General features: G+C 52.3%; 1 protein-coding gene across 1 annotated transcript; it reads right to left on the bottom strand.

Moving 5' to 3' along the window:
• Positions 1-417: 417 nt before the first annotated feature.
• Positions 418-4,581, bottom strand: KLHDC7B (kelch domain containing 7B). The gene is made up of 2 exons (XM_008155433.3): positions 3,735-4,581; positions 418-2,642 (listed from the first exon to the last, which is right to left on the bottom strand). Exons 1-2 carry the CDS (start codon positions 4,579-4,581, stop codon positions 418-420), a joined length of 3,072 nt encoding a protein of 1,023 aa, XP_008153655.2.
• Between the last annotated feature and the right edge of the window lie 11,399 nt (positions 4,582-15,980).

The raw sequence follows: 15,980 nt of genomic DNA, 5'->3' as shown, positions 1-15,980 counted from the left end.
TCTCCTTCCTGGGCTCAGCAGTGGCCGACTCCTCAGCCAGCCAAGTCCAGGTTCTTGGGGACCCCTGGGTCCCTGGCAGATTATTTCCAGGCAGTGTCATTGGTGCTGTGATGGGAACCTGGCCTGTGGGAGTCCTTTGCGCCCAGGAGGGTTCCTGAGAGCAAGCTGAGGCACTGGAGCAAGGACTCAATCATAAAAGCAGGAGGCACATGGGTGTGGTAGGGACTCCCCACCACCGACTCCCAGGTGCTGGGACCCTGGCTCTTGCAGGAGGGGAAGGAGGGCCAGACACGAGGCTCATTATAACAGTAAAGGAAAGTTGTCCCAGAAAGAAGAGCAGCCCCCTCCCCGGCCTCACCCGCCTCACAGCCTGGCCCAGGGTCAGCCTGAAGAGGGGCACAGCAGTCCTGGCGCAGCTCAGAGGGAAGTCTGGAGCGGGGCCGAGTGGGGCAGAGTCAGGATGAATGGACAGAGGACCCCTTGACTCCCCAGGGGGAAAGGCTGCAGCTCCTTGGCCTGGAACTGCGCAGTCCCCTCGGAGACCGTGAAGGTGGCAGTGACCTGGTGGTTGAGGCAGTAGATGGTGTTGCCCAGCACCGTGCAGCGCAGCGGGACAGGGTCCGGCAGGGGCAAGGGGGCGGCCCGGCTCCATGAGCCCGTCACGGTGTTGTAGCGCATCACAGCGGCACCCACACCCCGCAGCAGGTCAAAGCGGTACAGGAAGCCGCCCAGTGCCACCATGTCGCTGGAACGCCGATGGCTGGCGCTGTAGGGGCACTCCTCCCAAGCATCCTTCGCCGGGCTGTACCTGAGCAGGCGGTAGAAGAGGTGGCCCCCAGTGACATAGATGTCCCCACGGCAGGCCACCGCCTCGTGAGCCACAGGGAAGGTGCCCGCGGGGAGGGGCGCCCGTGAGGTCCAGGTGTCTGTGCGGGGGTCGTAGCGCTCCATGCTGTACAAGCACTCGCCACCGATGGCGTAGAGCAGCCCGTCCAGGGCCACCAGTTTGAGCTGGGCACGGGCCTGCTGCATGGGCCGCACCTGGCTCCAGATGTTGGTCATAGGGTTGTAGCAGAAGACCTCATTGGAACAGACGGCCTTGGTGCCCGAGCCACGGATGCCCCCTGCCAGGAACAAGTAGTTGTGCATGGTGCAGAGACCACAGCCCCGCAGCGGGGCCTCCTCTGGCACCTGGGTCAGGAGCCGCCAGGTGTTCTCTTGCGGGTTGAACACGTGCAGGTGCGATGGAGGAGGCAGGGGCGCGGCACCTGTGGCAGGAGCCTCCTCCACTCGAGGGCCCCTTGTGAGCCCTGAGCGGCTCACCTGATAGAGGCTGGGCAGCACGAGGACCCCCAGCACAGCCTGGCCCCTGCCAGTTCGAAGGCTCAGGATGCGCTCCCGGTCAGCCCCACTCAGCCGCCGGTAGAGGTTGGGGTCGCCCAGCACGTGCAGCAGATTGTCGCTCATCAAAGCATAGGTCTCATGGGCCAGGACGGGCTGCCCGTGCTGCTGGGCAAAGGCCAGGACATCCAGGCAGCTGCCCAGGTCCAGCCGCCGCTGCAGAGCTGCTGCCAAAGCCGGCTCCCGGGCAGGGGAGCTGGGCTTCCGGGGCCCCTCCACCACCCCCCAGGTCCCAGGCCTCTGCAAAAACACCATGAGTTTGCGGGCCTCTTTCTGCTCCTCTGTGAGGACCTCCCTGCTGCCTACGGGGCTGGGCCTCTTCCCTGGCACCTCTCCTGGGGCCGCCTGGCTGACCTTCAGCTCAGAGCTCTTGGCTAGTTCACACATGCTGTGTTTCCGTGGCCTGGGGACAGGCTGTGGGTCCCGCCTGGCAGCGGGGGAGGGTGCAGGGCCAGGCTTCCTCTGCTCCGACAGCAGAGCTGGGGCCCCGGGCACCGCAGCCTCGTTAGCCTCAGAGCTTCTGTGCTGTGCCTGACGTCCTGCCTCAGCCAGGCCCCCTGTGCCTGCCCCTGTGGCCACCCCAGCTGGGGAGCCATGCCCGTCCTTGAGACTAGGGACGGCCCCTTCGGGGAGAGAACCAGACTCCCTGTTCTCCGAGGCTGTGGAAGTGCCGGGCTCTCTGGGGCTCCCCGGAGCTGCCCTTAGGGCTGTCCCTTGGGGCCTCTCTTGCCCCGGGAAGGGGTGACTCCTAAGAACCATTGAAATAAGATTTCCCCAGCTGGTTGAGAGCTGCCCCTCCTGGTTGCCCTTGCGAGGAGTCACACTAGGCTCCTGACTTGCAGGCCTTGATTTACTTGTGGGGACTGGGACTGGGGCTGAGGCTGGGGCAGTGGCTTGGGCTTGGGCTTGGGCAGGGATTGGGGCTTGGGTTGGGGCTGGGGCTGGGGTTGGGGTAGGGGTTGGGGTTGCAGCAGGAGCAGGGGTTGCAGCTGGGGCTGAGGCAGGGGTTGCAGCTGGGGCTGAGGCAGGGGTTGCAACTGGGGCAAGGGCAGGGGCTGGGGTAGGGGCTGGGGTTGCAGCAGGGGCTGGGGTGGGGTTTGGGGCTGGGGCAAGAGTTGCAGCAGTTGCTGGGGCAGGGGCAAGGGTTGCAGCAGGGGCTGGGGTAAGGGTAGGAGTTGGGGCTGGGGCAGGGGTTGCAGCTGGGGCTGTGGCTGCAGCTGGGGCAGGGACTTGGGCTGGAGCTGGGATTGCGGCTGGGATTGGGGCTGGGGCTGGAGCTTGGGCTGGAGATGCAGCTGGGACAGCGGTTGGAGCTACTGCTGTGGCTGCAGCTGGGGCTGGGCGTGCGGCAGGGGCTGGGGCTGTAGCTGGGACTGGGACAGGGGGTGCAGCTGGGGCTGGGGCAGGGGTTGGGGCAGCGGCTTGGGCTATAGCTGTGGCAGGGGTTGGGGCAGGGGCTGGGGCTGTGGCTGCAGCTGGGGCTGGGGATGCGGCTGGGGCTGGGGCAGGGGCTGTAGCTGGGCCTGGGGCTGGGGGTGCAGCTGGGGCAGGGGCTATAGCTGGGGCTGGGGTAGGGGCTGAGATGGGGGCTGACACTGCTCTGAGATTTTCATCCTTGGCAGGACCCTGGTCAACTCTGAGGGGCAAAGAGTGTGAAGGAGAGGAGATCGGAAGAGTCGGGGCTGCAGGTAAGAGACCTCGGTTGGGATGTGCTTCGGTCAGGGAAGCTGAGGGTGAGAGGGGCTTAGGCATGAGTAGGCGGGGTGTGGCTGGGGGATGCGGGGAGGGGGCACAACCGAGGCCGTCTGTGGCTGGCTTCTCTGTGTCCAGACAGCCAGCCACCTGTCCACTGCTCGGCTCCCCCTGGCCTTGCCCGGATCCTCTTCCTTTTCCAACACTGCGGGCCCCTTGCTTTTCTGTCCTGCCTGAATCTGAGTGGAAGAAAGAGTGGTCTCCAGAGCCATTCACCCCAGCCTTTCCCATAGTGCAGGTCACTGTGGTCCCCTCTTGAGACAAGAGTGGGCGTCCCCACTGCTGCCCCTCTGGCCGTGGTCCTATGAAGCCTGGGGTCTGGCTGAAGCTCTTGGTGACAAGGACCTCCCTCTTTGCCCAAGGCCAGCCTTCCACAGACGCTGGGGACCCCTGAGACTCCCTGGGAGCCCAGGGCCCAGCCTCCCTGCTCTCAGCAGCTTTGGTCCCTGAATCCAGAGCTAAAACTTGGTCTGGCTGGGGGCTGCTTTCCCCACACCCCCGCTCTGAGCCATCTGTCAGGCGTCCAGTCTGCACCGAGTCTGGTGGGGGCAGCTGATGGCGGTAAAGGGGCCTCTGGGCACCTGCAGAGAAGGTGCTGGCTGCATCCACAGCATCCCACACACTCACCGCCGCTCCCAGGCGCAGGGGGTCCAGCTTTGGGAGGCGCCGGGTTCTCTCTCCCGGGCTGTCATCCACCTGCCTCCGCCGGCTGCCTGACCGTCTCCCCAGGGAGCCAGGTGGCCCTGCTCCGTGTTTCCAGGAGCCGGTGTCCTGTTCCACTGTGTGGACCGGGGCCTGGTGAGCTGGCGCCTTGGCTGGGATGCCTCCTGCCTCCGCCTGCACCTCCACATCTCTGTCCAGACTCGGAGGAGTGAAGTGTATCAGGAGAGGGGCAGGCGTCCCCCCTGCTTTGCTCCTACCCAGGAGGACAGCACCTGGCCCAGGCTGCTGCTTCCCTGCACCTCGGGAGACTTCAGAGCTGGCACTGCCATGCTGCTGTCCCAAGGCCCCTCCACTGGCCGCCTCGCTGGGCGTCTTGGGTGGAGCTGCGGCTGTGACTGTCAGATCTTCACTTCCGTGGGGCTGGTGGTCCTGGGCACTTGCTGTAGCTGGAGTCCCCTGGCTCGATCCTGGAGGCTCTGGCTTCCCCTGCCCAGAGCTGTGTCCCTCGATGCCACCACTGACCTTGGACTTTGGGGTCAGGGCTGGCCCAGCTCCTCCTGCCTGAGAAGGCTGGGCTCGGGGGCCGGTGGACGCTGGTCCTGCTGCCTCCTGGTCCGGCCCAGAGCCAAACCAGTGCAGGGCCAGGGCCGTGGCAGCCACGACAGCCAGCGCCAACAGGGTGAGCACAGCACTGTCCCAGTCATCGTCCCCGTCCCCATCCCAGCCCCAGCCGGGGCCACCGGGTTCTGAGGCGCCCTGGATCATGGTGCTGGACGGCCTGGGAGCAGGCTGGAAGCTGTGTGTGCCTCCAGAGCCAGTCCTCCACTCAGGCTGGGGCTGCCCTCCTTGAAGATGGCATCAGCGGTTGCCCCGCCCAGTTAAGGTGGACCTGGACTGGGGAGGGGTGGCTCTCTGGGCCTGTACCTAGGCTTAGGGGCCTGTCAGCAGGGCCCAGCTGGAGATACCAGGAGACAATTAACAGCACCTCCAGGGGCCTCTCCAGGCCCCCCACCCAGCTCCAGCCCCCATGTTCCAGAAGCTCCAATGGCAAGCAGCGTACCTCAATACGTTCCCAGCATCCCAGCCAGCCTGCTTCTGCCTCATAGACCCTTGTGCCCCCAAATCCATCCCACACCCCAGCGTCCTTCCTCTGAGCCTGGGTCCAGCCTCAGGGGGCTCTAGCAGGGAACAGTTACCCATAGGGAGATGCTATCTGTAGTTTTAGCAACACGATGCAGCCCTGATAAAATTACCAGAAACTCGAGAAGACGATTCCACTGGAGGCCAGTGGGGGATGGGTGGGGGTGGGGCCATAGCCCTGGTGCCAAGCCACAGGCTGGTCTCAGACTAAGGAGGGAGGGTGTGGGTCCTGACACCAAGCACGTCCAGCACAGAGACGGCTAAGGCTGCTCCAGAGGGGCAGCCTCCAACCCCTGCACTTCCAGGTACACAGAGGGGCTGGCACCGTTCTCTCTCAGGACACTTGGGGCTCAGGAGGAGGCCCTGACCCTCCCCTCTACCAGCCTCGGGGCTTTCTCTTGCCTGAGTTCAGCAGACATGGAACAGTTTTCAAAAGCAATTTTCTAAGTTGTCAAGAGAAAAAAAAATGATTTAAATAAAGAAAATCCAGAAGTTGTATTTCCCTTTATTTGGCCTGAATTATGACAGCCCACATAGCCCTTCCAGAGCCCCCGGGGCTGCCCTCGGCACCTCCAGTGTCTTGACTGCCCAGGTGCTGCTCTCGCCAGGCCCTGGAGAGCCCCGAGTCCAGGCTGATGCAACTCCTGTTACCTACTCCCATCATCCAGCCCGAGATCCCCCAGAAACCTTCCTCCCGCCCTGGGTGCTCCATCAGCCTGACACCTGGGTGTCCTGTCTCAATCCTCAACCTTCCCTTGTCCTGGCTGAGTCACTTCACTCCCACTTTCAGCACTGGGACTCAGGCCCCTCCCAGGCCGGCAGGCAGAGACTCCGGCTGGGCAGGCAGCTTGCCTCCCCTCTGGGCCAGGTTTCTCAGGGAAAGAGCTTTGCTTCCTCTACCTGCATCTCACTTAAGCTGATCTCAGGAGTAAATCTTGAGACAGGTGCCAGGTGGGGCCCAGACATGAAAAAGGGACTGAAGTCCATGGTACAGAGCAGGGCCCCCCACAACATGTATTTGTTCCTCCTTCTGGGACCTGGGACTTCTCCCTGGCATCAAAGAGGTGGCCAAGATGCGTCCCTGGCACCCAGCCTGGGCTCTGCTGAGCCTCAGGTATCTCACCCATCAGGTTGCCTCACAGCTCCCCCGAGCATATTAGATGTCAGCAAGAGGGTGGAAGGTGGGCCCATGCCTTAAGGTGGACCTCGGGTTGGGGGCAGGCTTTCTGGACACTGCCCTTATTCTCTGTCCTGTTTCCAGCTCTGCCTCTTGGTTCAGTTTGGGATCCGAAGACCTTGAGAGGATGTAGATGACATCCTTACATGCACCCCATCAGGCACCTCCACCCAGCTTCTTAAGACCCGTCACAGGTCTGAGCTGCAGACTGCTCCAGAGAACAGGAGAGGTGTCCACCAAGTGACACCTCAGACGCCGAGGCGGGGAGGAACCGAGCTCAGGAAATCATCCCTACCAACTTCGCAAGGTGCTGAGGACCACGATGGGTCCTGGAGACACACCAGTGACCAAGGAAGGGTCTAGTCCCATTCTCTGTGGAACGAAAACACCTCCCTTTGTCCAATCCAGATCGAGGGCAAAACTGGGCCCTGTGTGGAGAAACTATTGGGAGGGTGGGAACATGTTCCCTCCCTAACTTCCCAGAGAGAGTGAGAATGCACTGCCGGGAGGAGACACGTTCAGAAGCACACGTGATCACTCCACACACGGTGAACCCTAACAGTTACTCTGGTTGTGCTGTGACAGCATGGATGTCACAAATTACCATCAAGGTGAAAATGAAAATCAAAATGGGTCCCTGGAAGGTCCCTTGGGCCAAGGGCTCCTTTTCCAACATCCGTCCCAGTCACTACAAGGAATAAGGAGGGAATCGGGCCTATGTACAGGGAGCTTCCGTTTCCTCAGAGCTGACACAAGCAGTACAAGAATGGAGACAGTCTCCCCCTACCAGCAACCATCGCCACCTGTATGCCACGGGCTGGGAAGGGGAAGGACATCCACACGTGAGCTGGGCCATTGGAGCGCCCACAAGAGCCCACCACGCCTGGTCCTCAAGCCTGAACAAAGCTAGACGGTGCCCCAGCCACCACTGTGACCTTTCCCATTTAGTGGAGGAAAAGCATAGTGAAATGGAGACATAATTCCAAGATTAATACAATGGACAGCTAATGTACATAAGATGGTGGAGAGCAGCAAACCCTATCAATTATAAGGTTTCTCTGTTATTGGAATTTTTTTAAAGCAACACAAATATTGTATGATCAGCTGGTGTGGCTCTGTCCGTCATCCCGTACACCAAAAGGTGGCGGGTTCGATTCCCAGTCAGTGAGGATTAACCATAAAAAAATAAAAGAATGAAGGCAAAATAAAAATATTTTCAGCCCTAACCGGTTTGGCTCAGTGGATAGAGCGTCGGCCTGCAGACTCAAGGGTCCCAGGTTCGATTCTGGTCAAGGGCATGTACCTTGGTTGCGGGCACATCCCTAGTGGGAGGTGTGCAGGAGGCAGCTGATCGATGTTTCTCTCTCATCGATGTTTCTGACTCTCTATCCCTCTCCTTTCCTCTCTGTAAAAACAAACAAACAATAAAATATATTTAAAAATATATTTTCAGACAAATAGTGAGCATCTTCACTAAAAGTAAATTCTAAACTATGTATTTTAGGCATAAAGAAAATCAGACCAGATCAAAGAACTGAGAATGCCAGAAGGAAAGAAAAGCAACAACAAAGAGTGGTACGTTAATAAATCTAAATGAACATTGACTTTAGAAAAAAGGAAAAAGACACAAATAACTAAAATCAAAAATGAAAGTAGGAACATTACTACTGACATTGCAGAAAGAAAAGTATTATAAGAGAATACTATGAACAATTACATCCCAATGAATTAGATAACCTAGATGAAATAGAAAAGTTCACAAACTAGCCAGACACAAACCACCAAAATAGACTCATAAGAAATAGAAAACCTCGCCCTGGTCAGTTTGGCTTAGTGGATAGAGCGTCGGCCTGCGAACTGAAAGGTCCCAGGTTCAATTCTGGTCAAGGGCACATGCCCAGGTTGTGGGCTTGATCCCCAGTGGGGAACATGCAGGAGGCAGCCAATCAGTGATTCTCTCTCATCATTGATGTTTCTCTCTCTCTCTCTCTCTCTCTCCCTCTCCCTCTCTGAAATCAATAAAAATATATTTTAAAAAAAGAAATTCTTCTATATAAAGAAACAGAAAGTCTCAACAGACCTATAACAAGTAAAGAGGTTGAATCAGTAATCTAAAACCTTCCAACAGAGAAAAGCCCAGGACCAGATAGCTTCACTGGTGAATTCTACCAAACATTTCAAGAGTAATCCTTGCCCTAGCCAGTTTAGCACCGTGGAAAGAGCGTTGGCCTGTGGACTGAAGGATCCCAGGTTCGATTGCGGTCAAGGGCATGTACCTCAGTTGCAGGCTCAATCCCCAATCCTGATCAGGGCATGTGCAAAAGCAGCCAGTCGATATATCTCTCTCACATAGATATTTCTGTGTGTGTGTGTGTCTCTAAAAGTCAATGAAAAAAATGTTCTCAGGTGAGGATTAAAAATTAAAAAAAGAAGAAGAATCTTTAACATCAACCCTTCTGAAACTCTTCCCTAAAATTGAAGAGGCAGGAACACTTCCTAATTCATTCCATAATGTTAGCATTATACTGATACCAAAGCCAGATAAATAAATCACAGGAAAAGAAAATTACAGACTAGTACCCCTTATGAATATAGATGCAAAAATCCTCAACAAAATAGTACCAAATTGAATCCAATACCATATTAAGAGTGTTACACATCATAACCAAATGGAACTTATCCCAAGAATGCAAGGGGGGATTCAATGTAAGAAAATCAATCACCTAGGTCCGGGTGAGGCCATGTGTCCCTGGATCCGGGTGAGGCCTCGCACACCTAGGTCTGGGTGAGGCCACGCGCCCCCGGGTCCAGGTAAGGCCATGTGTCCCTGGATCCGGGTGAGGCTGGGTCCCAGGTCCGGGTGAGGCCTCGCACACCTAGGTCTGGGTGAGGCCACGCGCCCCCGGGTCCAGGTGAGGCCATGTGTCCCTGGATCCGGGTGAGGCTGGGTCCCGGGTCCGGGTGAGGCCTCGCGCACCTGGCTCCGGGTGAGGCCACGCGCCCCCGGGTCCGGGTGAGGCCATGTGTCCCTGGGTCCGGGTGAGGCCACGTGTCCCTGGGTCTGGGAGAGGCCACGCGCCCCCAGGTCCAGGTGAGGCCATGTGTCCCTGGATCCGGGTGAGGCTGGGTCCCGGGTCCGGGTGAGGCCTCGCGCACCTAGCTCCGGGTGAGGCCACGCGCCCCTGCGTCTGGGAGAGGCCACGCACCCCCGGGTCCGGGTGAGGCCATGTGTCCCCGGGTCCGGGTGAGGCCATGTGTCCCTGGATCCGGGTGAGGCCTCGCGCACCTAGCTCCGGGTGAGGCCACACGCCCCCGGGTCCGGGTGAGGCCATGTGTCCCTGGATCCGGGTGAGGCCTCGCACACCTAGGTCCGGGTGAGGCCACATGCCCCTGGGTCTGGGAGAGGCCACGTGCCCCTGGGTCCAGGTGAGGCCATGTGTCCCTGGATCCGGGTGAGGCTGGGTCCCGGGTCTGGGTGAGGCCACGCGCCCCTGGGTCTGGGAGAGGCCACGCGCCCCCGGGTCCGGGTGAGGCCATGTGTCCCTGGATCCGGGTGAGGCTGGGTCCCAGGTCCGGGTGAGGCCGCGCGCACCTAGCTCCAGGTGAGGCCACGCGCCCCCGGGTCTGGGAGAGGCCACGCGCCCCCGGGTCCGGGTGAGGCCATGTGTCCCTGGATCCGGGTGAGGTCTCGCGCACCTAGGTCCAGGTGAGGCCACGCGCCCCTGGGTCTGGGAGAGGCCACACGCCCTGGGTCTGGGTGAGGCCACGTGCCCCTGAGTCCGGGTGAAGCCGTGCCCCTGGGTCCGGCCGAGACCAAACCAGAGGGAGTCGGACCTCCGTTACCACCATTTGTCCACCATCCAGAGCTGAGGGGTCAGTGCTGACATGTACACATAAGGAACTGGTGGACATTGAAATTGGGTCTCTAAAGAACTGTTGGTCCAGAAAGAAACTCACTACAGACTGATTCATTTGCCTGTCAGCATAACTATTATTGCTCGTCTCACATTCAGTTCTTATAAGTATATCTCTAGTGACACATGATCTCGCTCATCTAGGGGAAATGATGAACAACATAGACTGATGAACAAGAACAGAACCAGAAACAAGGAGGCATCGATCGGACTATCGGGCCTCAGAGGGAGGATAGGGGAGGTTGGGGGGAGGGGGGAGAGATCAACCAAAGGACTTGTGTGCATGCATATGAGCCTATCCAATGGTTAAGTTCAACAGGGGGTTGGGGCATCCATGGGGAGGGGTGTGGGATGGGAATGGGGGGATGAGGACAAATATGTGACACCTTAATCAATAAAGAAATTTAAAAATAAATAAATAAATAAAAATAAAGTGCTTCTTCTAATGAAAAAAAAAAAAAGAAAGAAAGTTGGAGACCGTTGGTGATATTCTTTTTTGAAGTTTATTGTTACCTATTCAGTGCATTGGAAATAAAACTAATATTTGCACTCAAAAAAAAAGAAAATCAATCAATGAGGTATATTGATTAGAATACATTAATTTTAGACTACATTAATGAACTAGAGGACATTAATAGAACAAAGGAAAAAAACACATGATCATCTCAATTGACACAGAAAGTACAAGGATTATTCTTTAAATCCAGTACCTGTTCATGAAGAAAACACTCAGAAAACTACTAGTAAGAATCAAAAGGAACTTTGACGTGATAAAGGGTACTTAAGAAAATCCCACGGTTAACATGTTCAATGGTGAAAGACTGAAAATGTTCTATCCCCTAAGGACAGAAACAAGGAAAGAGTGCCTGCTTTCATTGCTGCTATTTAACACTGTACTGAAATCTTAGAGCTATTAGTGAAGAAAAAGAAAGAAAAAGGCATCCAGATTTGAAAGGAAGAGGTAAAACTATCTCAATTTACAAATGACATGATCTTATACTAGAAAATCTCAAAGAACCAAAAAGAAAGCAACTTGAGCTAATGAACAATTTCAGCAAAACTGCAAAATACAAGATCAACACACAAAAATCAGTTGTGTTGCTATACACCAGCAACAAACAATCTGAAAAGAAAGCAATTCCACTTACAATATATTTAAAAGAATTAAATACTTGGGAATAAATCTAACCAAAGAAGCTGAAAACTAAAAAAAATTGCTGAAATTAAAGCGGACCTAAATAAGTGGAAAGACATCCTGTGTTCGTGGATTGGAAGACAATATTGTTAAGATGTCAATACTGCCCACAGTGACCTACAGATTCAATGGGACCTCTATCAAAATTCCAATAGCCATTTTTGCAGAAATGGCAAAGCCCATCCTCAAAATGATATGGAATTGAAAGAGGCCCTGAATAGCCAAAGCAATTGTGACAAGGAACAAAGTTGGAAGACAAACTTCCTAATTTCAGAACTTACTACAAAGCTACACTATTCAAAGCAGTGTGGTAGACATATAGATGAATACAATAGAACTGAAAGTCCAGAAATAAACTCATGTGTCTCTAAGCCAATTGATTTTTTAAATATTTTTATTTATTTCAGAGAGGAAGGGAGAGGGAGAGAGAGATAGAAATATCAGTGATGAGAGAGAATCATTGATCAGCTGCCTCCTGCACACCCCACACTAGGGATTGAACCTGCAACCGGGCATGTTCCCTGACCAGGAATCGAACCGTGACTGCCTGGTTCACAGGTCGATGCTCAGCCACTAAGCCACACCAGCCAGGCTAGCCAATTGATTTTTTACAATGGTGCCAAGACCATTGATTGGAGAATAATAGTCTCATCAGTAAAGGTGCTGGGACAGCTGGATATTCACATGCAAAAGAATGAAGTTGGATCCCTACCTTATACTGTATACATAAATTAACTCAAATGAATCAACATTCTAAATATAAAAGCTAAAACCATAAAACTCTTAGAAGAAAACACAGGAGTAAATTTCATGATCTTGGATTTTGCAATGGATTCTTAGATATGACACCAATAAAAATGAGCAACAAAAGAAAAAAAATAGAAAAACCTCAACAAAATGTAAAGCTTTTGTGCATCATAGGATATGATTTTTAAAAGTGACAACTTAAAAAATAAAATAAAATAAAAATAAAAAAAATAAAAGTGACAACTTGCAGAATGGGAGAAAATGTTTTCAAATCATATATCTGATAAGGATCAGATATACAGAATGTATGAAGAACTCTTAACACCTCAACAACAAAAACACACAACCCATATATTTTAATGGGCAAAGGTCTTGATTAGGCATTTCTCAAAAGAAAATATATAGATGACTAGTAAGCATATGAAAAGATGCTTAACATCATTAGTCATTGGGGAAATGCAAATCTAAACCACAACAATGTACCACTTCACATCCACTATGATGGCTATAAATTAAAAAGAGTAAATAAAAGTGTTGGCAAGCTCTAGTTGGTTTGGCTCAGTGGATAGAGCATCAGCCTGCAGACTGAAGGGTCCTGGGTTCGATTCTGGTCAAGGGCATATGCTAGGGTTGCAGGCTTGATCCCCAGTAGCGGGTGTGCAGGAGGCAGTCAATCAATGATTCTCTCTCATCATTGATGTTTCTATCTATCTCCCTTCCTCTCTGAAATAAATTTAAAAAATATATTTTTTAAAAAGTATTGGCAAGACTGGAGAAACTTGAACTCTCACATATTTCTAGAGGGAATGTAAAATGGTTCAGCCACTGTGTCTTCGTAAAGCTAAACATAAAACTACCATGTGACCCAGCAATTTAAGGCATACATCTAAAAGAATTAAAGACAAGTACTCAAATGTGTATACGTACACACGTTCATAGCTCTGCTCATTCACAATAGTCAAAAAGAAGGAACAGCCCAAATGTCCATCCACAGGTGGATAAACAAATTGTGGCATGTACACAAATTCAAGCAGCCATAAAAGGAAGGAAATTCTGACACATGCTACATCTGTTCTCCTTGAACACAGCACACTAAGTGCAATAAGCCAGACAGAGAATGATTTCACTGGATGATTTCACTTAAATGAGGTACTTAGCGTAGTCAAATTCAGAGATAGGAAGTAGATTAGCGATTACCAGGGACTGGGAGGAGAGAAGGACTTATTGTTTAATGGGTTCAGAGTTTGTGTTGGGGATGATGAAAAAATTTTGGATATAGGTAGTGGTGATGGATACACAGCATTGTGAATGTATTTAGCGCCACTGAATTGTGCCCTTACAAATGGTTAAAATGACAAATACTATCACACGGTCCTCGAACTGTCATTATTCTGCATCATAGGCCAGTCATAGATGTTCTAACGGAACCATGTAAGGTCCCGTCGGCGAGGGTGACCAGGAGCACTGATTACATTATACACTTGTATGTTCCCACCAAAGGGACTTGGCATATCTTGTTTTTCCAAGTATCAAGAAATGCATTAAAGAATTTTCAGGCCTGGGAACAGCCCTCAGGAGTGTGTTCACTGAGAGCTAAGGTGTGCATGCAAGAGTCCCGGCAACAGGACACTGACCTCAGTCAAGGCCTGCTGTCTCTCCACAGACTGGCTCTGTCCAGATGAGTCTGTTTTCAATTAAGTCACCTAAACCAGGACGGAATGTCTAGACTCATGTCTCAACAATTTAGAAATTAAGAATCATTAGGTTAGCATCAACAACCAATCCTATATAATAAAGTGGTAATATGCAAATTGACCATCACACCCTCACAAGATGGCTGCCTACAACCAGGCCGGCAAGGGGGTTAGTAAGGGACGACCAAACGACTGAACAGCAGGCTGCGTGGGGTGACCAGGCCAGCAGGGGGGCTGTGAGGGATGACCAGGCCAGCAGGGGGGGCAGTTGGGGGTGACCAGGCTGGCAGAGGGAAGCAGTTGGGGGCAACCAGGCTGACACAGGGGGCAGTTGGGGGTGACCCGGCAGGCAGGCAGGTGAGTCATTAGGAGCCAGCAGTCCAGGATTGTGAGTATGTCCAACTGCTGGTTTAGGCCCTGGGATTTGGCCTAAACAGGCAGTTGGACATCCTCTGAGGGGTCCCGGATTGGAGAGAGTGCAGGCTGGGCTGAGGGGACAACCTCCTTCCCCCACCCCCATGCATGAATTCCATGCACTGGGCCTCTAGTATTTAATAAATAAGCAAAGCAAGAAATAACAGTTGTGAAAACAAAACCAAGTGTTTTATTTAGAAGTATTTGGTACCAGAATGGGAGGAGGAGGAGGCCTGCCATAATACTGATGATAATGTTGAAGGTAGAAGTCATACACACCATATGTATTTGTTTTAAATTTTGTGAAAAGTAAGAACAGCCCTAGTTGGTTTGGCTCAGTGGATAGAGTGTTGGCCTGGGGACTGAAGAGTCTCAGGTTCGATTCCAGTCAAGGGCACATGCCTGGGTTGCAGGCTCGATCCCCATTAGGGGGTGTGCAGGAGGCAGCTGATCAATGATTCTCTATCATTATTGATAGCTCTCTCTCTCTCTCTCTCTCTCTCTCCCCCCCCTTCCTCTCTGAAATCAATAAAAATATATTTTTTTAAAAAGCAAGAACAAAGTCAAAAGAAAAATATATCTTCCTTGCCACACATTACAAAATATTTCCCTGGTGATAAACCTTAAAACTAGACAAACTGTACCTTCAGTGGGAAGAGGAGGGGAGGGTCCAGGTGGTGCAGTGTATACAGAGCGCCCTCTGGTGGTAGGTGCTATGCATATCGTCCTCCAAAATAACATCTCAAGGTTACAGAAGGGGCCACAATCTCTTTCAAATGTATGTAGTCTGAGCAGATGTAAACTTTTAAAATATATATATATATTATTGATTTTTTACAGAGAAGAAGGGAGAGGGCTAGACAGCTAGAAACATCTATGAGAGAGAAACATCCATCAGCTGCCTCAAACATCTTTGTACCTGCAACCAAGGTACATGCCCTTGACCGGAACCGAACCCAGGACCCTTCAGTCCGCAGGCTGACGCTCTATCCACCAAGCCAAACCGGCTAGGGCAGGATGTAAACTTTTAAGTAGCTATTTTAAAACTGTATTATAGGCCCGGCCTGTGTGGCTCAATGGTTGAGCGTCGACCCATGAACCAAGAGGTCACCCATTGGATTCCAATTTGATGTGGATGACTCTCAGCAGCATAACATCAAAATGGTTCAACCACTCTGAAAAGTTGGCAGTTTCTTAAAACACAAACAAACATATAGTTTCCATCCACCCAGCAATAGTCCTGGCATTTATCCCGGAGAACTGAAATGTCTGCACAAACACCTGCACAAAAATGCTCATAGTTTCTTCTTTTTTTTTTCATAGTTTCATTTTTAATAGCCAAGCTATTTTTTAAAATTAATAACAATAAGAATGTTGTGTATCAAAAACTACAGGTATAACTAAAACCATATTTCGGGAGAACCCATGACCATAGTTTTATTTTTTTTAATTGTTTGGGTGTTTGTTTTTTTTGAAATATGTTTTTGTTGATTTTATTATTATTATTATTTTTTAATCCTCACTTGAGGATATTTTTCCATTAATTTTTAGAGACGAGTGGGAAAGAGAGGGAAAGATGGAGAGAAACAGCGATGTGAGAGAAACACATTGATTGGTTGCCTCCTGCACAGGCCAGGGCTGGGGCCAGGGCGGAGCCTGCCACCGAGGTACATGCCCTTGACCAGAATCAAACCCGGAGCCTTCAGTCCCCTCTACCCATTGAGCCAAACCAGCTAGGACTCATGACCATAGTTTTTAATGTCCTTATAATTAAATAAAGACTGAAAAGTAAATTGACTAAGCCCGGGTTCCTAGGAAAGCAAAGCTGAGGCAGAAACTCTGAGCACTGCTTTATGAAGGTCTGACCCCAGGGAGCAGGGTAG

Source organism: Eptesicus fuscus, chromosome 7, assembly GCF_027574615.1.
Source record: "Eptesicus fuscus isolate TK198812 chromosome 7, DD_ASM_mEF_20220401, whole genome shotgun sequence".
Classification (NCBI taxonomy): Eukaryota; Metazoa; Chordata; class Mammalia; order Chiroptera; family Vespertilionidae; genus Eptesicus; species Eptesicus fuscus.
The sequence above is the reverse complement of the archived record's forward strand: the minus strand, read 5'-3'. Positions and strand labels throughout refer to the sequence as shown.